We start from the raw sequence: 22,296 nt of genomic DNA on the forward strand, positions 1-22,296 counted from the left end.
TGATATGAAGAATATAAAATTAAGAATACATTAAGTAGATTTTACTCCTTAACATACATTTGTGAATCCAGGCCGAGAATCATCACCCCATACAGCTGTATATGTATCTGACACGTCCTGCACTGTTAGCACTGTTATTGTTATGGTGTTATTGTTATAGTTCAGCACAAAGCCCTGGAGGCCAGTTCAGTGCAATAAGGATGTCATTTCTGATAGCCATGTAAACGTGTTGATACTTTTCTCCATAGTCTGAATCCTATCAGGAGGATATTTACCCCATGACGGCTGGGAAGGAGCCTGCCATGACAGCCGAGGAGTGGCTGAGCGGGATGGACAAAGGTCAGAGTTGATAAATCTCAAACATGCACTACTAAAGACATGCTGGGAGACTAAGCTGATTTCTCTTTTAGGCTCTGCCCTCAAATGTGTTCTTTCTGTGTGTCTCTGTAGGTCCTGTGTTGATGTCTTTAAAACCGGGCAGTAAGTTGGAGCCGTATGCCGACCTAGGGTCAGTAAAGGCCCCCAGTGTGTCTGCTGACAGTCAGCGGAGTGTGAGCCGTCCAGGTCCTCTCCAGTTCAGCCTCATACAACAGCAGCAGCAGCAGCAGCAGGAGGAAAGGGAGAGCAGAGAGACCTCCACCAATGCCCCACCGCATGACAGGAGCTCCAGCACCATCACCAACGGACAGAGAGACTTCACTCACTGCTCTCCGCCCAAAACAGAGAATGAGGTCATACACACACACACACACACACACACACACACACACACACACACATGCAGTTAGGGCTAACTGCACACTTAAAGCTGCACTATGTAAGATTTTGTATTTTAAACAAAAATTGAAGCAAGTGTTATTACTTAGTCAGGAGGGGAAAACACTCTAAAATATGTTGTCCTTGTACTGCTGCGAGTCTATGGCTATGTGCACAACCGTGCGTATGTATTTCCATGCACCGGGTTTTACCCATCCATTGCGAAACAAATATGTGGTTATCAAGCTAAATGCTGTTACCCTGTGCCTATTTATCTTGTAGCATCGTTTTAAAAAATGCATGCACCTTTCTTTCAGCCCCATCACTGAAAGAAAGGTTTGTGATTTGGTCCCCTTTACATGTTAGTCAAAATGTTCCTTTCTGTAAAAGTAGGTGAGCAGATTTGTACTGTATTATCCTCCCCAATTTAGTCTTATCCACTTCCATATGCTAGCTAGGTCTCAGCGTATCAAACAGTGCTACCAAGCTGGGAGGGTGAAGGCAAACACATGCTTCCTTGAGACACATGATGCTCCAACACATCTTTCCAACCTATTGCTAACACGATGTCTTCGGACATCTCAACATGCCTGGAGCAGAACGCTAACAGCCAATTCTGTTACATAAGCTAACACGCCAGCATTGGCAAACATCACACTAAATCATGGGGGGGGTTTAAGATCTCCTGACGATAGGGACAGTGTTTAGATGGGTAGGCGGTTCTTGGCCTGGTCTGGTTTTTGAGACGAATCTCAAGTAGACTAGGCTCATTTGGTTGCTAACACTGTATGATACACTGTTCTCTGTAAACACGGACTAAAGAACATTAGCACAGCTAAAAACAGTAGTGGCCATTTTGAACCCTGAATTTTGTGTGTATTTTTGTCCATTTTTGAGGCAAGTGTGTGATGATTTAGGCGTGCAGATAGCACCATGCTAATTTTCGCCGTATAAGCTTCCATTACTTGTTAGCTACATTAGTTCTGTAGCTTCAGTGCTAAACTAGAGAAGCAAACAAAGGCACCAGAGCATTCTTGGTTATCAGTTACATTTGGGGTGACCAACACTTTAAAGATATTTTTAACACCTTGTTGTAATAACATCAGTAGTAATAGCAATACGAACAACAACAACAACAATAATAATAATAGTAATAATTATAATTATACATTGCTTAAAAAGGTTTAATAAAACAGGTCAGATGTTATGTAACTGTGTGTGTGTTTCTGTGTGTGTGTGTGTGTGTGTGTGTGTGTGTGTGTGTGTCTGTGTGTGTGTGTGTGTGTAGTTGCGGCAGATGTTCTATAAGCAGCAGGATGAAATCCGGAGGCTGCGGGAGCTGCTGAACCAGCGGGATGTTCGGATAAAGCAGCTGGAACTCGAGATCAAAAACGTCAAGAACGTGCAGAGCTTGCGCTGAGGATACACACACTGAGATACACCGAAACGCACCACGACCCATCCTGCACACACACACCCTCACACTTGACCACACCTAGACGAGCTGAGTGTGTGAGGCACATAGGCTGAACCCCGTTAACCCTAAAGCATTCCTCACTAGACTTTTGTATGGCTTTGTGCAGAAAATAGAACTCAGCGCGTTTGTTTTAATGTTTATTTTATTTTTTATTTTTTTTCAATTTGTTGCTTTCGTTTAGATTTGTTTTTATGCCTCAGAGCTATGCAATTTTTTTGGCATGTGATGATCCTTTTTGAAATGTACTTTTTTAATTTTAGGGAAAAAAATTGTGCCTGTCTTACATGATGCGTTTAGTGAGTGTGAGTGTACAATTGTGTGTGTGTGTGTGTGTGTGTGTGTGTGTGTGTGTGTGTATGAGCATTTGTTGAATAATCATTGGGAAGAAGGGACGTAGAATATATAGCATATAGAATGATTGCATAATACACTGAATGTTTCTCTTTGCAGATTAATTTCTTGATTCATGCTCCTCCCACAAAAGTGTTTTGGTTTTTAGCTACTGTTGTTTGACTGAGTTTGGACGAGCTACCAAAAATACCACTGTAAAAATGTCGTCCAGCCTAAGGAGAAACCATATCTCCTAACTGTGTATGAGAGACTTTGCCTGGCTTAACAGCTCAGCTTTTGTCAGAAGCTAGCTTCTGTGGCGTGGCTGAGGTTACTGTAAAAGATTTCCGCACATTTTTCTCATCCTACTGACATACATACCGACATTATGGCACAAGACAGAAAACATAGAATGTAGTCGAGCTGCATTAGTATAGTCAAGCTACTCAGAGACAGAGAGAGAGAGAGAGAGAGAGAAACGACACCAGATCTAACCTTAACAATAAGACTTTTCACACGCATACAAAATAAATATCATTTCAAATTAATGACATGCTCTAAATATAAGTATGATAAGTGATAAAAACTGAGTTGTGTTCTAGAGTTTCTCATTAGCTTAAATGGGGATTTTTACCAGGGTTCTGTAATGCTCGTCCCACATCACAACAGTAGCTACGAAAGAACATGTTTGTGGGCGGAGCCTGAAAAGTTTGATTTGCTAGTTGAACTGCTGTATGATGTTAATGGGATGACTGATTAGTGGAATGGAATATAATGAGTTTAACACTGTGTCTGTACTGAGGGAAAGATTGAAAGCTGTTAAACACTGAAATACTGTCTGTGGCTGAATGAACTGCTGGTGAAAAAGCCATCTCTCTGTACGGGTATTGCACATCGTCCCACGCGCTTTATTTCTCTTTTATTTATGACTTGTTATTATTTTTTTTTTTAAAGACACTGGAAAAGAGAACAAAAGAATATTAAAATGCCTGGAATCTAAGAAAATCATTGTTAACTCTGAGCAGACCTGTAGGTTTAAAAATCTTCATTTCAATGCACTGTTCTCTGCTGATGCACTGTGTGGACTGGGATGGGATGTTACTCTTATTATTATTATTATTATTATTATTATTATTATTATTTTTAACCTACTACAGACCATCCTGAATCTCAGAGGTTTCACTTTTTTTTCTGAGCAAGGATTTTTCTGGCAACTTTTTAGACTGGGTGATGTGGCCAAAAATCTTAGATACATATTTCAGTATCATTCAAGATCAACAATTATTGATAATAACTACGTAGTTCCTGATAGTCAGTTTTAATTCTGAATAGTATTTTGAACCTTAAAGAAAAATAGATTTGGTATAATATGATAAAAATGCTAGCTATATTTACACATATGAAAATATTTTTATATATTAAAAACAAAAAATCTATATGTAAATAGTTAACTTTAGCTAACTCAGCTAACAGAAAATCGCTAACGCTAGCTAACTGTCCTGCTGGTAGGTAACGCTAGTTCTTTTCCCTCCAGATCTAGAGAGTAACAGCACACAGCCTTTGAACAGCTGTACTGAAGCAGCAACTGTTCAAAGTTCAAGCTGTTGCTGCTAATGTGGAGTTTCAGTAATGGTTATTGTTTCATTATCTAGGCCATCTTTAAGTCAAATCAGTTGACGTGTTATGATTAGGTGCAGGTACAGTTTGAAGCAGCACCTCTCTGCTTTGAAAAATGCTCTGGAGGTGATGCTTTTATTCTTTTCAGACTGGCAGCAAGAGCCTGATTAACCAACTTGCTCACTGGTGACTGGTTAGTCAAAGGTTAGAGGAATAGTAGTTAGTGATCCAGACTGACTTTATGAAGTGTAATGGAAGTAAAAGCTCTTGAGATTCAGGGTGTTTGTTTGTTTATTTGTTTGTTTTTTAAAATTTGTATGCATCTGACAGCATTTTCATTGCAATGCTGAGTTTCCCAAAAGTACCAGAGAATGAAGAACATTGTGAGATGGTACAGAGGGGACAAAAACAGTTAAAGTGATGGTTTGATGAAAAATCGGATGTACCCCATTTTCCTTTCATGTTTTGTCTGTCTGTTTAGTTTTCAACTGGACCTGTGAGACTAATGTAGTTAACAAGTAATGTAAGCTATGTGCACCAGTTAGCTTTGTATGACCTAAATTGTATACTTACTTGCATGATGGAAAGCTTCCAAAACTAGTTAGCTACATTTGCCTCATTAGCCTCCAGTTGTGGTAAGGGGAAATTTGTGTAAATTAGACTATTCTCTGAAATATCGCTTTAAGATTGTACCAGTATGATGCCGTTGCCTCAGGCTGAGACTGTTCTAGTCACCATCACGGACACCATTTCAGAATTCACTTAACACGGCAAATGTAACATGCCACTAAGTGTACAGTGTTTCTCAGTATCGGCCCTGGAAAACAACTGAATTTCATATTTTAGTGTTATACCTGCTCTAACACACCTGATTCAACACCATCTAATGAACCTTTTGAACTGGAGGCTTGTTATTCAGTTATTGACCTTAAGACTAGTTAAAAACCTCACAATTTATGCTATGAACTTTTCTGTATGTACTATGAATTAGCCAGTAAACAATATGAAATTAATTCTGTAGTGGCGAGTGAGGAATCGAGGAAATCAGGACCCACATACACACCCTAACACTCTAATCCAGTGGTTATTAAAGCTTCCTGTGTTATACTGCAGGGAACATTCCAAACTGTGCAGTGCAGTGGTAGTGCTGGACCACCACTAAGAACCATTCTGTTATGGCAGGAATACTTCTTCATTAACTTGAAAGTGTTTCTTTTGCAAATCTTGCAAGTCCATGCATTCCATGCATCATTTGTTCACAGCTCCATTACACACTTGCGCATCAGCGACTACTGTTTACTGTTTAGTGTTATTCTAGCACCAGTACTAATCACTAATGGTGCTGTTGTCTAAGACCAGAAATATACCCAAGCAAGCGTACGCAAACACATATACCAACGCACTGCAACATGCGTTCTTACATTAATGTGTCAGTTGTAACCCTCAGTACTCAGTGGGGCGATAGTGTCTAAATCTGGGCACAACAACATCCTCTTTTCCCCTGTAGGGCTGAGCAGAAACTATTTCAGTGGCGTTTCCACACAGATGGGTGCGGAAGCTTACAAACTCTGCTCAGGGTGGTTTTAGCTAACTGCTCAGGGTTGCTGAGCCATTCAGGTGGGACGGCATAATGATGTAGGTATTCAGAGATTATATTTATGCCACGTCTTCCAACAGTATTTCTAATAAAAAAAAATCGTTTTTTAATTTACTGAAAGCAGTGCATGATTTTCAGTCCTTTTTTTCATAACTTAAACTATCAGTCCAACAACAAATGCTAAATGTTGAACTATGGAATTAATTAGGAGAGTGGAGCTAGTTACCACTAGCTTAGCTAGTATGCTAGCACTGCTCATCACAGAACAGGTTGAAGTCTGGCTAACTGATGCTCCAAGGTTTATAAGTTAAACACTCCGAAGTCAAGCGATTGGCAAAAAACTGAAATCGCACCCTTTCTGTGGCCTGCTAGTTAAGCTAGTTGAGCTAGCTTAGCCAGCAGGCTAATGGTGCCACACATCAGAGTTTCAGTTAGAACGATGAATGGAAGCAATTTGCGTACTTGCATTTCTAGTCTCACAGATTTCATGCACTTAAATGCTGAATCTTCAAATAATCAGCACGGGAAAACACAGCATGTCTGAAATATAGCAGCTTCATTAAAAAAACACAAGGTTTTTCACATGTCTGAAAAAAAGCCATAATAGGTACAAAGTTTTAAAAAAATTATTTGTTTATACACTGGTCTGTAAATGCTTGCGATGTGTGTGCAAAGCAAGACTTGTAATACTGGAATTCAAACTGTTTCCTAGGGTTTGTTTAAAGTTGCTCTCTAAAACATCTTGTGGCTCCTGTAATGTGTTACAGTAATGTGCTCTTTACTGAGTCACTTTTAAGAACAGTGCTTTGAAATATCACTTTAAGGCCTTTGAAAATCCTCTGATTTGTCTGAACAGGAGTTGGTTTTATCTGCCCCTTTTATTAACACAATGAGCTAAAAAAATAAAGGAAAAACTTTGTAACAAGCAGGATTATAGACTTGCTTATAGAATTGGATCATTTTTATTGTCTTAAGTTATTTTAATGAATATTTGATGGGTTAATAGAGCGGTATGACTGCTGATCAAACACTATATAGTAATGACCTTCAGTGATAACAGATTCCATTATTTTTGAGTAAACCAAATATTTGTTTGGGACAGATTGGGAGAAGATCAGTGGGGTACTTCACAAAGCAAGTTTTCTCAGTTTAGCCAGATAATAAGCAAAATTAGCTTTTATTGAATCATTGAAAGGGAAGAAACTGGCCCCAATGTAATCTCACAGGTCAGACGTGATCTTGTAATGAGTATGCACATTTAGAGACAACTACATAAAATGTTGATGGTGCTGACGGTGGAAAATAAGGTTCCACCTAAAATTCCTCAAGTCTATGCACTTTTTTAACATGCAATCAATACACAAGTTAAAACAACATCTTGCTAGCTACTGAAACAGTGTCTGCAGACGTAGCACAACTATTTTTCACATTCCAATTTACTCCAGCTGTATCATCACAGCTGTGAGCTGCAGAAGACACAACAGCTCATCCACTGTTAACTTTTAAGTGATATTTTCCAAAGATGAAGCGTACACTTCTTTTTCTTACAGAGAGGTACTGTATTTAATAAGTTCTCCACGCATGCGACACTTGTCTAGATTCTTAATTGGAGTGTTCTTAGAATTTTTCAACTACTCATACTTCCCTGCTAAAAAAAGGGACAGCTAAGCAGGTTTATGCTGGAGGACTGCTGGCCTGATGATGGTTTAGCTGCTCACCCAGCATAGGCATGCTGGTTGACCAGCATACCAGCAACAAAACCACAACATTTACTGGTTTTGCTGGTGACCAGCATATACTGAACAGCATAACATCATCCAAAACACAACATATTGCTGATGTCGGAACGAAAACTCATATCTCCAAAATTATAACTTTACAGGAGCAGGAAATTTTACATATTTTGTAAAAAAACAAAAAGTACAAAACAACAAAAACTGAGATATGAGGCTTTGTTTCAACAGTAGCAATATGCTTTTTTTTTTTTTCTAGGCGGGTTGACACAAACAACAGGAGTGTTATTGGACAATGTTGCCGAAATTTCAAGTTTCAAGGATTTTACAGTTGCTATTGTTAATGCAGCTTACAGAGCCTCTTTAGCACACCCTGCAGCACACCTGGAGCCATATGCATAAAGGGTGTGTACACTCAAAAATAACACTGAGCAGCTGTCTATGTAAAAAATTATATTTATGAAATTGAAACTTGTGTATTCCTTGACGTACTGTAGAGATGATGCATATTTTGAAGGAAAATTACAACTAGTAAAAGAAGAGGTAGCAGACCTCAGTGGAAATGTGATTTTTTTCTGTTCATAACTGAATCCAGTAAATACATATATATAACTAAATATATTATATATCTGATCTTTTCCCAATCTGTCCCAAACAAATATTTAGTATATAATATATATATATATATATATATATATATATATATATATATATATATACACACTGGAGATCAAAATTAGAGAACAATTTATGAACACTTGATTTTTTCAGAAATAATGTAATCGTCATTGGTCAACATTTGAAGGATTTTTTGTTAGGGGTATACCATGCCACCAGAACAGTGTTTTACAAAATAACCAAGGTACTTCAACATAAAACCTTTATTTTGCAGAATGATCACAATGATCAAATTTAGAGAACAGCAATGACTGTAGCACAGACAAAGATTACAACTAAATTTTCTGAAGATTACAACAGTCACCAATCAGTAGGAAGTGTACAGGCCGTTGCTTTGAATGACTTCAGCACATCTGCAGCCACAGGACATCACTAGTCTCTCACACTGCTCTGGTGTGATTTTGGTCCACTCTTCTTGCAGTCTCTTCCACAGTTTAGTGACTGTTGTGGGTTTCTTGACCATAACTTTGTCAACAAGGATTTTCCAGAGGTTTTCTATTGGGTTTAGATCAGGACTCAGGGACCAGGGCTGGCCATTTCATTGTTTCAATGTTTTCAGTTTCAAGGAACTGCTTTACCCGTTTTGCTGTGTGACAGGGGGCATCGTCCTGCATGAACATTGCTGGCTGATTGAGTGATGAACGCAAGGAATGAACCACGTGTTGTTGAAGAAGGTTCTGATACACACTTGCATTCACTGTGTGCTAATAACAAGCTGGGAGGTCTTTAGTGTGGAGGATGCAGTGCCCATGATTTCCAAAAAGAATTTCAAATTTTGATTCATTGGACCAGAGGACACTTTTCCACTTCGCCTCAGTCTATCGTAAATGAGCTTGGGCCCAGAGAAGTTGGCAGCGTTTCTGGATACTGTTTATATATGATTTCTTCTTTGCATGATACAGCTTTAACTTGGTGGGATACATGGTGGGATATCCAAATTCTTTGCAATTTTACATTGAGGAATATTTTTCTGAAATTGTTTCATAATTTTTAGATGCAGTTTTTCGCAGATGAACCTCTGCCCATCTTTGCTTCTCAGAGACTCTGCCTCTCTAAAATGCTTTTATTTACATTTTACACAATTTTTGGAATTGGGGTTCTGTACACGCGTGTGTGTGTGTGTATATATATATATATATATATATATACACATATATATATATACATACATACATATACATATATACATACATACATATATGTATATACATATATATATATACATATATATATATATATATATACACATATATATATATATATATATATATATATACACATATATATGACTGTCGTTCACAACAGCTGCTCTGCTGCCACTAGAAAACAGAGAATCAGACATGAGTGTGTCTTCAGGTGCAGTGAAGAAAGAATACTTATTAACAGGTTAATTGGCATTTTTAAACATTTCCAGGGTAAGTATGGGAGTGGATATGTGCGCATCCATGCTGTCCCACATCTATGCTGATTTCTCCGTCCTCGCTCTGACAGGTGTTTCTCATAAATCTGAAGAAAAACACCCCTACAGACAAAATCAGAAATATGCATGAGCATCACTTTTGTGTTGATTTGACATGCACTTCATACATACGGCTCCTGACATCTAGTGAAAAAAGACTCTTTTCTGCATTAGATATTCTACATGGTATAAGAATTTGTTCTACTTTTTTAAGAGCTGTGCTCAATGTTTTACACTTTTTATAGATTCTTCATAATTGTAATGTAACTGAGTAAATCTGCTAGGCCAAACTTGACTGATAAATTATGATCCTGGCAATGAACTGTAACAGGCTTTTATATATTCATTGAATTTATCAGCCCAGAATGCTTTTTGAAGAGACACAATAAAGTGCAGCCAATCAGGACAGAGCTCATTTACATGCATCAGTCTTAAAGGCACAGTAACAAAACCAGATTGTTTAATACTAAGGGAACAGTAGAGTTTGGAAAAATGGTCATGTAAAAATGAATTACAGCTCTTTTTGTTGCCAAAAATCCACACAAACTTGATAGACAGATCTCAGAGAAAGAAAACTAAAAAATATATGAAGAATTTAGGATATGGACCCATTGTACTCCAAAGTTTATGTTCTTAACTTCAGTCTCCACTGAGCAGAAGCATTACCAAGGTATCATGGGGAATCGGCCTTCTAATCATCAATATGAATGTTTTTAGAGTTACAGCAAAGTCTTCTGAAAGCAGATTCATGACCTAATTCCAGTTTGTATCAGACTCTGGTATTTGCTCATATTTGGAGGGGCCAGTCATAGCAAGTTTGGCAGATATGAATTCTTTACTCCTTTATCCGGAGGTAAAAGAACTGCAAAACTGTGTGTTAGGTTAGGGCCTTATAGGACTTATAATCAATTCCAAAACTAGAACTACGATTAAAAACCTCTTCAGTTCGTAACAGCTGATTTAAGGTACACAAAAATCTTATTTGAACATTTATGTCCCCTCTTGAATGTTGCTTTCTTAGAACAAAAATAACCAAATCTGAGGAATGGGTCTGTCTGGTTATTGCAGCTCAGTTTAATGTCTGAGGTCAACTTCATGGACATTCAGCTGCTATGGTCTACAGACTTAACATTCAATCTGACATTGTTTTTAAAATCCTTAGTTTTTTCTGTACCCTGCTGAAAAACATAACCAACATTAAAGGTTCCTGCTAGTGTCCAGAAGTCACTCATGGTGTTCTGTGTTTTCCTGATGGGTTGAAATCACAGTGTAAAGGACTCTAATGGCTGCTAAAAAAAAGACTTTTAGAAGATTTGCTTTCTAATGGGTACTGGCTTAGGAAACTTGTTAGGAAACTATCAAATGCATCTAAACTTAGTCCCAGAAAACCTGTTAGGCCTTAAGAGTCCTTTATACTGTGATACCAACCCATCAGGAAAAGCCAGAATAGTACAAAATCACAGGAACCAACAGAAACATTTAATGGTGGGGTACACAGGCGCTGCACTAAATAATAGAAATAATCATCGGCCGTTTAATCAGAAACACCAAAGATATAGGTGCACTTTGCAGGTTAATAGTTACAGACAGTAGCCCATCTGTTGCTACACAGGTTAACATCCTGTCCATCAATGGAAAGGGACCACCACTGACCAGACATTATTTGTGTGGTGGACCATTCTCAGCGCAGCAATGCTGACATGGTAGAATGTGGTGCTGGTAGGAGTGTATCAGGCACAGCGGTGCTGCTGTCATTTAATACACTGTGTACAATCACTAACCACTTTATTAAGATCCCCTCCCTTGTCGCTTCACCTTGCTGGTGTACAGTTATTGCATCGGGCAGTATGACCCAGCACAGTTACTAAACCCAAACCCAGAGCTATCCGTCCCCTGGTCAAGTACCTGTGTCCACTTCCCATCACATAACAGAACTGTGAAAGTAGACAGAGACGGAAAGTAGAATCACATGATTTCTCATGGAAATCTAGCAGTACAGTAGCAACAACAAAGGAGCTTAAATTCTGAATTACCTTTATACTCTGAATATGGTTTTGTATTAGGGACACAGAGCAAATCTGAGTAGATTGTTTTTTTGGTGTTCACTTGATTCCACCTGACCATTCTGTGATTGCAATACACACAGGTATGGTGCCAGACACCATAAGGCCTGATTAGCCAGTAGATGCTGCAGGATCGCCTCACCCTTTATCCACAAAGCTCATTTCTTGAGAGAGAGAGAGAGACGAGAGAGAGAGAGAGAGAGAGAGAGAGAGAGAGACAGAGAGAGAGAGAGACAGAGAGAGAGACAGAGAGAGAGACAGAGAGACAGAGAGAGAGACAGAGAGACAGAGAGAGAGAGAGAGAGAGAGAGAGAGAGAGAGAGAGAGAGAGAGACGAGGAAAGCACAAAATGTTATCATTTTATTTACAAAGTTTTGTTTTTGTTTGTTGTCTTACAGAAAGTAAAAATGTAGCTACAACCTTGATTTGCACGACAGGCCGCCACACTAAAATTATGGCTTGCTTGTCGCACATTTGCTATAGCAATAAATCTTATTGGGAAATTGGGAACAAAAAGACAAAGGAAAAAAACTCAACAGCAAAAAAAAAAATAAAAATAAAAAGTAGAGAAGATTCTCCAACAAAATATTAAAAGCACAGACCCAAAACTAGATACCAGTCCCCAAAGTCCTCACACGGGTCTTTAAACACACAGGGCGGGGCAGGGTGGGGCAAGGGGAAGGTCAAAGGGCAGGATTTGATAGAGAACTTGTGGAATGCTGAGTGAGCTTTCGCTGGGCTCCACGGGTGAAGCTCCACACGCTGCACCCGTCCAGTACAGTCCGCCCCCACAGGGAGCTCAGAGCTGGGGGAGAAGTGCGGAGGGATGGGGGGTGGGGGATGGCCGAGTGGGATGCAAAGGTCAAGGTGGGGTCTGAGGGAGGGAGAAGTTGGTAACTGATTGGCTCGTTGGCTTAGTCGTCATCCTCATCCTCGTCGTCGTCTTCGTCATCTGCTTCTCGTTTCCTTTTCTCTCCCTTTGTTGCTGCTTCTTCTTCTTCTGTGAAAGAAACATTCTGTTACACTGAAGGTCTTAAAATCACAAGATGGCAGTTCAAAAGCTCTGACTGCGGAATTGATTAGTCAATTACCGTAATATTCAAATTAACGATGCCTTCTATTTTTTTGGAGAGAAGTAATATTCTCAGGATAATTTTTAAGCCTGGTCTGAATAACAATCAGAGGAAGGAATGCTTGAGTAATGTTTTTTGAGAAGTGCTGAAGTACAGTTACTGTTAATATATGAAAAATGTTAAAATAAAGAAATGGTAGCTGGTTTAGATAAACGCGTCAAAGTAATGCCAGGCACCTCACCTCAGAGCACAACAAACGGCACCGCTTTCCACGTGGCTACTGAAGCTAAAACGGCAAAGACACCCGAGAAACCACATGTGTGGGAGCATTTTTAGGAAAATGCTCACAGCAAAACTGGTGGAGTCAGGTTACCATGGAGGCTAATGTATTAATACATTGTTGCTGCCTGCTGGATACATTTTGAACCGCAGTAACAAACCTATTTAAACTTATGGTTAATTATGAAATGTAAGCATTATAGTTTTAAGGGTGATTTTTGAGAATGAGTGTTCACGGACTTGTTCAGAAACACCAATGAGTATTCAAAGCCTGTAAACGCATGCTAAACACCAGCTATACTATTTTTAAATGTGAAGAAATGGTGTTAATTTTCTATATTCCAGTACTGTTTAAATAGTTCCTCCACTTATATTTATGTATTCAGGGTATTTTTAAAAATAACAATAGTTGTGATGAAATGTGAAATTTCATTATGAAATTCAGTGCCTTACTCATTATGCACTGAATTATTTCCTAAAGAATCATTATCCTTAAGTCATAAATGAAATTGTTGTCAGACATTCACCCCTACAAGCCACATTCCCACAAACACGTTTTTAGATGTTTGTGCTATGGAGAGAGCTGCAGATAAATCTAGTTCAAAAACTACTAACAAAATCCAGTAGTTTAATGTGCTGGGCTGTGAGAACTGCTGTTCAGCAAGCAAGATACCACACCCTCCAAAAACATACCGAGAGATGAATGCAAAATTTTTGTTTTGGTTGCAAACAGGCAGTTTTGACAAATGAGGCTAAGAGAACAAAAGCGTCTGAAAACAGGAAATCTAGTTCAGCCAGTTTGGGGTGCCTAGTCCCTACCTTTCCTGCTAGCTTTCAAGCTAACTTGCAAATCACAGCTAGCCAACAAACAAAGCTAGGCCCCCCTGCCAATGATGACAAAAAAGTAAGAAAAAGATCAGTTAAGTACTTCAAACAGCTAAAACACTGTTCCTGCATGTGCAGAGTAGGAGTTTATTGTTGGAACTTCCCTGAAAGTCCCCAAGATCACAGATGATGTGGTGACTAGCTTAATGTGCTGTGAAGAAACCATACATTGGGTGTCAACAGGACTAAACTGTGAGCATATCTACTAGGTTTGTCAATTATTTGATTAAACCATACATTAAAAAATGAATATAAAATATAAAAACATTCATTTTTTTATATAAAACATAAAAAAAAAAATCAACTATAATTGGAAATTTGCATTCCAATGCAAATATTCTCCTACTAGTCCAAGTGTAGAACTCAGAGCTCCTTTCTATGCCATACAGTATTTTTAGTGGCTTCTTGTTCATCTTTTTTAATGAAATACTTTGAAAAACTTCTACATTGTTGCTGAGGTATTTTTTATTTTTTGCCTTTGTCAAAAAACTGTTTAATTTTCTTAATCAGTAGACTGTTATGTATGCGTGGCTACTGTATGTCTACTTTATGCCTTGTTATATGTTTTGTGTTTTTTTTCTTGTTTGTTCATTGTGGGCAGTGAAATGTCTCTGTCCATCACTCACATAACATATACAAATAGTTCTATATGTAGAAAAATGAATACATAAAAACCCCTGTGACACAGCTCTGCAGGTGTTGGCCACGCGACAGGAAGTGCAGCTCCCAGTGGAAATGAACAACATCCAGTTTCTCACAGCAGAAAGTTTCTGTCAGTGGAGCTGAATCAAGTTCAGGGTGTGTGAAATGACTGGAAATGCCTCTTTAACGTTAGAGTTGGGGTGGGCAATATGGCAAAAATATTCTATTATGATGCTTCAAGACAGTTTCACAATACACAATATGCATCACGATATTTAGTTTTTCTGACATGTAATAAGTGGGAGCAGACAAAGTAGAACCGCAATTACAATGACTTTAATTCAATGTTTCACAAACTGCGCTTCACTAATCCAAATAAAACAGGCCTAATTATGCTAATCACTTTGTGATGAAACATGTAGTTTCTTTAAGTCCTGATGATAACTGCAATATGCTCCAGAAAAGAAAAAGAAAAGAAAAGAAAAGAAGAAAGAAAAGAAAAGAAAAAAAGAAAGAAAAGTGTACTGTCGCATTATTTATCAAAATAACAATAAAATATTGTTTTATTGCCCAGCCCTACACATTACAGGCTTTATAAATAAAAACGCACCTTCATCATCATCATCTTCATCCTCATCTTCATCTTCTACTTCTCCATCCTGGCCAAAGTCTTCCTCCTGAATCAGAGGAATTTACACTGTTCAGTAGGGGGTTTCACTCACAGCACTAGGTGTTTTCACAGCTTTAGCATACTAGCTAGACTCATAAAAGAATTACTGAATTGAATCAGGTGTGTTAAAGCAGAAAGTTAACACAGTTTCCCCCATTACCCCAAATGTCAGCCAAGACATGTTTGGTGTCTGAAGTTTGCTTCTTTAATTACTGCACTTGAGCCATGAGGCTAATGTAGCTAGCAAATAATGAGAGCTTACGTCCACCAATTAGCATGATGGTACACATTAGTATGCCTAAACAGTCACTGACTCACCTCAAACTGGGCTGTCAATAATGTTAGTCATCTCAAATAGAAATGCTTATGTGGTTTCTGACACTGTCTGAGACACTGTTTTAAATAAAAATGGACAAAAGTACATTAGCAGAGCTAAAAACAGTAGCAGCACCCAACATGAAGCCTGTATTCTTTCTATACATTTGTACTGCTGGATTACAGAATGTTATACAGTGTCAGAAACCACATAAGCAAGTCTATCTGACATTACTTGACACGGTTTGAAGCAAGTGTGTGATGGTCAAGGCATGCAGTTAGCACCATGCTTATTGGTCAGCTTAAGCTTTATACTAGCCCTGTAGCTCCAGTGCAAAATTAACAAAGCAAACTTCAGACACCAAACATGCACAAACTGTTTAAGAAAAAGGGCAAAACTGGAAATTAGATTTTTTTTTTTTTACCAAACTATCTCTTAATTCCTGCAGGACTAGTGTGACAGCACCAGGCTTCAGGTTACTGTCCCAGTCTAGGTTTCATTGTAGATAAAACAATAAAATGAGCACTCGCCTCATCTTCTCCACTAACGTCCTCATCGTCTTCCTCTCCTTCTACCTCGTCCTCATCCTCCTCTTCATCATCTTCTTCCTCATCAAAGTCTTCCTCCTCACCATCCTCATCCTCTTCCCCTTCACCTTCTATGCCACACAAATTGTAGACATGTGAAGTTGGTTAGATAGGAATGTTATTAATTTTTTGCAATAAAAGGAAATTACAAAACATGATAAAACAGTATTTATTACAGAAAGACAAAACAGAATTTACAAGATGCTTACAACAGACTTAAACACTACAATATGCAGAACCAGTCAAAAGGACCTACTTGTAACAAGATTTACCTCACTATTTTCGAAATTTTGGAATTATAGTGAAAACATCAAATATATGAAATAGAATGGAATTATACACTGCATTGATTACTTACACACACACACACACACACACACACACACACACACACACACACACACACACACACACACACACACACACACACACCCCTAGTCAAAAGATTGGACACTCATAACTGAATATGCATTTTTTATAATCTGAAAGACATTTTCATCTAAATGCTTAGGTTTAAATGCAAAAGAAATATGTTATTAACACTAAAACTAATAATATAATGTTTGACATTGTTTCCAAAATTAATTTTAAATAAAATCAAATTTCAGTACCTAAGTAGTCAGTCTTGGAATCAGTGAGCCAACAAGCATGTCTGTTTCAAAATCTAGTCCCCTGACTGGCTGCCTTAATTACATTCTGAGGATTAATGAAATACAGTTATTCTAGGTTCAATAAGTTTATTATATATAAAGGTTCAACAGAATATTTAAATATTTGAAATGCATCCTTTTTATTGTGATAATCAGCACCATTTGGGAATCATTTATTTTGATTTTCAAATATTGCAATACTGATCACAAATACTTAAAGTAAAACTCTTCAGTGTAACTTTTTCTAATATGGTTCAGTCAAGTAGTATTAAACAAACATTATAGCACTAATTCACCAACCGTAGAGCTGAAATGTTGGACTAAACTCACCTTCGTCGTCATCATCGTCCACTCCGTCCACTTCCCCGTCCGAGTCAGATGCCTCGCGGTCCTCCATATCATATCCGTCCAGGTATGTTAGCTGCGGCAGCAGCTTGAACACACTGTCCCGGTAATCATTCAGATTCGTCACTTCACAGTTGAAAAGATCAAGACTCTTCAAGTGATCGAGTTTTTTCTGCAGAGTTCACAGATGAGATTAAGACATTTTTAATAGAGATCATTTTCTGTCAATAATTGAGCAAAACTGTTAAGTTTACATTCTTAGATTAAAGAAAAGACACAAACCAAAGGTTCCAATGTGCTGATGTCTTTCAGTTTGTTTCCACTCAGGTTTAGATGTGTGAGATTTGGAAGTTTTTCTGCTAAAACATCGAGTCCACCGGAAATTCTGTTGTCACTGAGTTCCAACTGAAATAATGAATTTACAACACTTACTATAGGCATATCATACATACATAAACTTGTATAAAATTACATAAATACCAGAATGGGCAACACTGTGCAATTTATTATGATCAGCAGCAGAAAGCAGAAAGAAAGTGTCTTACCTTTTTGAGTTTTCCAAGTTTAGGGAGGTTGGACACTGAGATTAAACCAACATTTATCAAACTGAGAAATTCAAGATTGACAAATTCTGCTGTGAGGCCCTCAATTTTCCCCTCATTTGATCTGCAGTTATCAAGGACAAGTTCTCGTACCTAAAACACCAACAAGAAACACAATGAAAGTTAGCCTTTGCTGTTATCACAACACGAGATTCATCCTAATTTAGCCCAGCTATGTCTGTATGCCCAAGTGTTGTAGAAAGGACCAACTTTTAAAATGAATATATTAACATCTAACAGTTTAATGAAAAGGAAGGATTAGATGGATTAGCTTAATTTAAGAAATATTCCAAACAGAGACCCTCCAGCATTTCAGGTGTTAATAATCAATATTATATGTTATCTGAAACCTTGAAATAGAGGAGACAATGTTTGCATTTCAAAATTACTACTATCGAGATGCATCTTCTAGAGATACACCGGTTTAATTGTTTTAAAATGGATCTGGTTGATCCAGATACACCAGCACACCAGGGGTTAAATACTTTGTGAACATATTATATAATCCAAAATGAGAGGGAAATATTTACAGTCTTACACGACAAGATGCTTGACTTTCTGAAGGCCAGTATTACTGAGGTGCAATTTCTTGTAATAAAACACTTTCCAACGTTTTACATTAACTTTACTGATCTGTTCTAAAGTCTTTCTGTTCCTGGGATTAAATATATTAAAAATACAGTATATAAAACCCCCAAATCGGAGTTCACGTGTCAAGATGCTCGCATTTCATAAGATCAGTATTCGTGAAATTAAATTTATGTAGTAGGGGTGAACAGTATGATGACATTTGCTGACAATTATATTGGGAGCAAATTGTGGATATCATGAGTATTTAAAGAGCACTGAGCAACTGCCTGTTTAATTTAATATTTTGATTTTGGCCGATTTGTGTTGCAATTTTATGATGTAAATAACCTGAGCCAGGTGTACTAACTCTGTATTTGAATGCAGCTGTTACTGAATACCAAAATGTTGTGCTTTATTTGACAAATTGTTCCAAATTATTATTTTTTTTTTTAATGTGGCATTACTGGGTCTTTTTGACTGCTCCTGCTGTTTCTCAGAAAAAAATATATATTGCCATAAACAGCATGTGCTGTGATATTATATTTTTGCCATGTTGCCCAGCCGTTATTCTAATTACTGTAAAATCATTTTCCAACGTGTAACATTAATTTGGTTGACAGATTCACGTGGTGGGATTTCTAAACCGACACCCATTTGTCAGATCATGTCCAAAAACAGTGAAAACATGCTCAGAGAGTAACCTTTAGCCTACAAGTGCCCTGTTGGCAGTGATGGAGAGGCAGTATGTGTTAGTTAGACGGTGGTGTCGTAGCCTTTCACAGCAGCTCCTCATGACAAATGCAGCGTTTTGCTGGCAGCAGCAGCGCTCAGCCACACACCTCACCGCCTTTAAACCCATTAAACTAACCGGGACCTCTTTATTAACGCCAGTGGAGAGCTGTACAAACCGAAAAATGGCCTCCGTGACGAGTATTTTTTTTGCTTCTTTTGCTCGAGATCGTGTGAAAGAAACGACGGGGAGAAAAGCAGTGAGCGGAAATTTAGTGAGACACAAAGATGGAGAGAGTTTCTTTCTCCCACAGCAGCAAAGACAACATGGCGCTTCCCTACACGCAGCATGCAGAGACCTCAACGTTAATGGCTAAAATGCTCTGTGTGGCGTGTAAGACATTTTCTATAGTTCACGTACGGATTAATCTCACATTTTAGACACGGTTTTGCATGTTTTTAAGCAGAAATTGTGAGATATCTTTCCACGAAACTACTATTAGCAGATGGAGCTAACGTTACATTTAACGTAACGTTTCTCGGGCCCCGGCGACTTTTAGTCGTGGTTATGGTACAATTTGAAATATATACCTCTCACAACGACAGCGTTAATCGCTTTATATGGGCACTACATGCAATATTTGTTTATTTTTATCATTTAAAGGAAATATTACAGGAACAGTCTCCTCGGCTGCTGTGTGGCGTAATGGCGGGAACAAAATTCGCTGATCAAACTGTGTCACTCCGCAGAAACTTCTTAAGAAACAGGGCTTGATTTATACGACGTGTTACCACTGTATTAGTCATATTTGGTGCTTTTTTCGCTCATGCCAGCTTAGAAATCACTCGATACTCTTTAAACTACAAGTCTGTGCCTTTAAATCCAGCAGCGAGCCGCCTGTTAAACGCACATAAGTCGGGAGTTCGTGTCCATTGCTTTTTACGGTACAGTCGGCAGACGGTGTGGCAACTATTTTCCTGCACGCCAACACCTGAATATTGTGGCCAGAGCGAACCAGAAAGGGACAGGCGGGACCAAAATATCCACAAAGATGATCTAAACGCCTAAACGTGGTTAGCCGCGATTCTGAAGTGCTTTTTCCTGCTTTAAATAAACGGCGCCCCCGTTTTAGCAGCGCTGGGTTAGCTTAGCATAGCAGCAAACATGGCCACCACAGACTGGTGAAATAAACCAACAGCAGCCCCACACAAGCACAGAGCTGGGGAAAAAGTTAGTAAAATAATTTCTCAAAATGTGAGCGTACTAAACGCTCTACAGCCACAACATCGAGCAGGTAGAAAAGCTGAAGTGCTCAAATAATTCTGGCAGCAGCCTGAGAGAGCCACGTTTCTAAACTAAACGATTCAATAAAGGTTTTTACAGTGTGGTATCAAAACAAGCCAGTGTGGCACTAAGAGTGAATACTAAGGCAGCAGCAGCAGTGCAGACTCAAACATTAAGCCCATGTGGCTACTGGTGAGTGCACAGGTCAGTAAGCATGGCCAGGCTCAAAACTGCAAGGTTTGGGCTTATATATATGTATTTAAAATAATCACTCACATCAGATGGTGTCCTGTTCCTGAGCTCCAAGTGGATCCTCTTTTTCATGTCCATGTCGCCCTTTCACAAAGTTGGGACTGTTTTTGTTTTGTTTTCCCTCTTGGGTTTCGTGTTCAGCCCAGAAGGCAGAAAAGATGCCCTGATGGAGGGAGAGCGAAAGGGGGGCTGAATAAATGATCTGAACCAAACGCCAACTTACTCAGCCAAGGGAGAAACCATGGAGGGAAACGGCACTCTAACACATATATACTCCATAGCGCCATCTCTAGGCACAGCCGCTCCTCTGCAGCTGGAAAACAGGCATTGCAGGCTCGACAGCACCAACCAGGGCGTCACGATTGAAGCTGTTCGGAGCTGCCTTTAAAAAAACTGCTGCATTTTGCAAACCACTTTTAAATAATAAAGCGACTTTTCATTACCCAAAACCTCTACAGATTGATTTATGTTTTAATACTCCATGGTTTTCAAAAAAAAAAATAGTATTGCATTATGTAAACCACAATAATACTCTACAATCATGTAATCAATCATATATATTATATAAATCATATAGCTAGTATAAAATCACAATTAAAGTCATTTAGAGCTGCTTTTAAAAATCACAAGTACTTCATTTTGCAAACGATTTTTTTTTTATATAAATGACTTTTTTTCACCTGAATCCTCAACAGATTAATTAGTTTTAATGCTTCATGCTTTCAAAACAAAACCCATACATATGATTTATTTACTAATATATATATATATATATATATATAAAATTACTTGAAAGACACTCCTAAATATATATATTTTTGTGATTAGGTACATGCACTGCCATTGAAAAGTTTGGAATTACTGTCTTTTAATAATCTAAAACCAATTTAGTTGCATATGAATGTATAAAATGATTTTTATATCCTCATCCTATTTGACTTTGCAGATTTTAAATAATCAATAATACACTAGTACACTGGGTGAATTAAAAAAAGTGTGTTTACGATGTGTTCATAATCATGAACGGAGCTGTCAGTGATTTTAAAATGACAGAGGAAGCTGTATAACATCAGCAGTATTGAAAGTTATATTGAAATTATCATCCACAATTCAACATGGAGATCAAATTTCAAGACAGATAACTTGACAAAACAGTTTATGTAAATAAATAATTACAGTATATTAATTATGATTCAAAAACTTGCTCAAAGAATTATTCAAAGTTTGAAAGTAACTTTTGGTGAATAGTTTGCAATAATTGAATCCACATTGAAGAAGTTACATAAGTTACATAAGTATTTAAAATAATTAAAATTGTTAATATGGCAAATTATTCCAAACGTTTGAGCAGTAGTGTATTGCAAATGTATATAATATAACTTTAATATTTATATGTACATAACCCCCACCACACATCCTGTATGTTATTTGTACTTTTTTGTTTTGTTATGGATATTTAATTGTGTATGTGCAATTTTTTGTTTGTGAATAGGCTACTATATGATGATTTGTACCTTGTATGTTGATATTTAACCTCTTAGGTCTTCAATGTTCATGAAAGTTAATTGTTTTTGTTGGTGTTTTGCTTGTTTGTATGTTTTAGAAATTAAATATTGGAATGTAAACAGACCCTTCCTCTTCATTTTGGTGTTTTCCTTCAAATGCATGCATTGCTTTCTCTCTTAATGCCAGCTGACCCAC

The 22,296-nt window shown here is 37.9% G+C and overlaps 2 protein-coding genes across 3 annotated transcripts in view; one reads left to right on the forward strand and one right to left on the reverse strand.

The window, feature by feature from the left end:
• Positions 1-3,563, forward strand: part of coro2a (coronin, actin binding protein, 2A) — a 46,974-nt gene extending 43,411 nt beyond the window's left edge. The window contains exons 10-12 of the mRNA XM_036574795.1: positions 249-339; positions 451-731; positions 2,045-3,563. Coding sequence (XP_036430688.1) covers positions 249-339; positions 451-731; positions 2,045-2,176 — 504 coding nt within the window. The 3' untranslated portion in view covers positions 2,177-3,563. The remainder of the gene's footprint in view (positions 1-248; positions 340-450; positions 732-2,044) is intronic.
• Positions 3,564-12,049: 8,486 nt separating this feature from the next.
• On the reverse strand, positions 12,050-20,858 carry anp32b (acidic (leucine-rich) nuclear phosphoprotein 32 family, member B). Of its 2 annotated transcripts, none has more exons than XM_036574797.1 (7): positions 20,620-20,858; positions 17,703-17,852; positions 17,440-17,562; positions 17,143-17,329; positions 16,106-16,233; positions 15,200-15,266; positions 12,050-12,707 (listed from the first exon to the last, which is right to left on the reverse strand). In XM_036574797.1, exons 1-7 carry the CDS (start codon positions 20,671-20,673, stop codon positions 12,625-12,627), a joined length of 792 nt encoding a protein of 263 aa, XP_036430690.1. In that variant the 5' UTR covers positions 20,674-20,858; the 3' UTR covers positions 12,050-12,624. The 2 variants fall into 2 exon arrangements, with proteins under 2 accessions (XP_036430690.1, XP_036430689.1); XM_036574796.1 differs by having other exon boundaries at positions 12,050-12,710.
• Positions 20,859-22,296: the final 1,438 nt, after the last annotated feature.

The sequence above is a fragment of the Colossoma macropomum genome, unplaced genomic scaffold, assembly GCF_904425465.1.
Source record: "Colossoma macropomum unplaced genomic scaffold, Colossoma_macropomum, whole genome shotgun sequence".
In the NCBI taxonomy this organism is placed as follows: Eukaryota; Metazoa; Chordata; class Actinopteri; order Characiformes; family Serrasalmidae; genus Colossoma; species Colossoma macropomum.

What these genes read in the sequence shown, in the direction of transcription:
- anp32b (XM_036574796.1), bottom strand. Translation starts at nt 20,673, where the DNA reads ATGGACATGAAAAAGAGGATCCACTTGGAGCTCAGGAACAGGACACCA. An exon ending in GGACGATGATGACGACGAAG is followed by an intron (nt 16,234 to 17,142) that starts GTGAGTTTAGTC and finishes TGTGTGGCATAG; the next exon opens with AAGGTGAAGGGGAAGAGGAT. An exon ending in TGAAGATGATGATGATGAAG is followed by an intron (nt 12,711 to 15,199) that starts GTGCGTTTTTAT and finishes TTTCTTTCACAG; the next exon opens with AAGAAGAAGAAGCAGCAACA.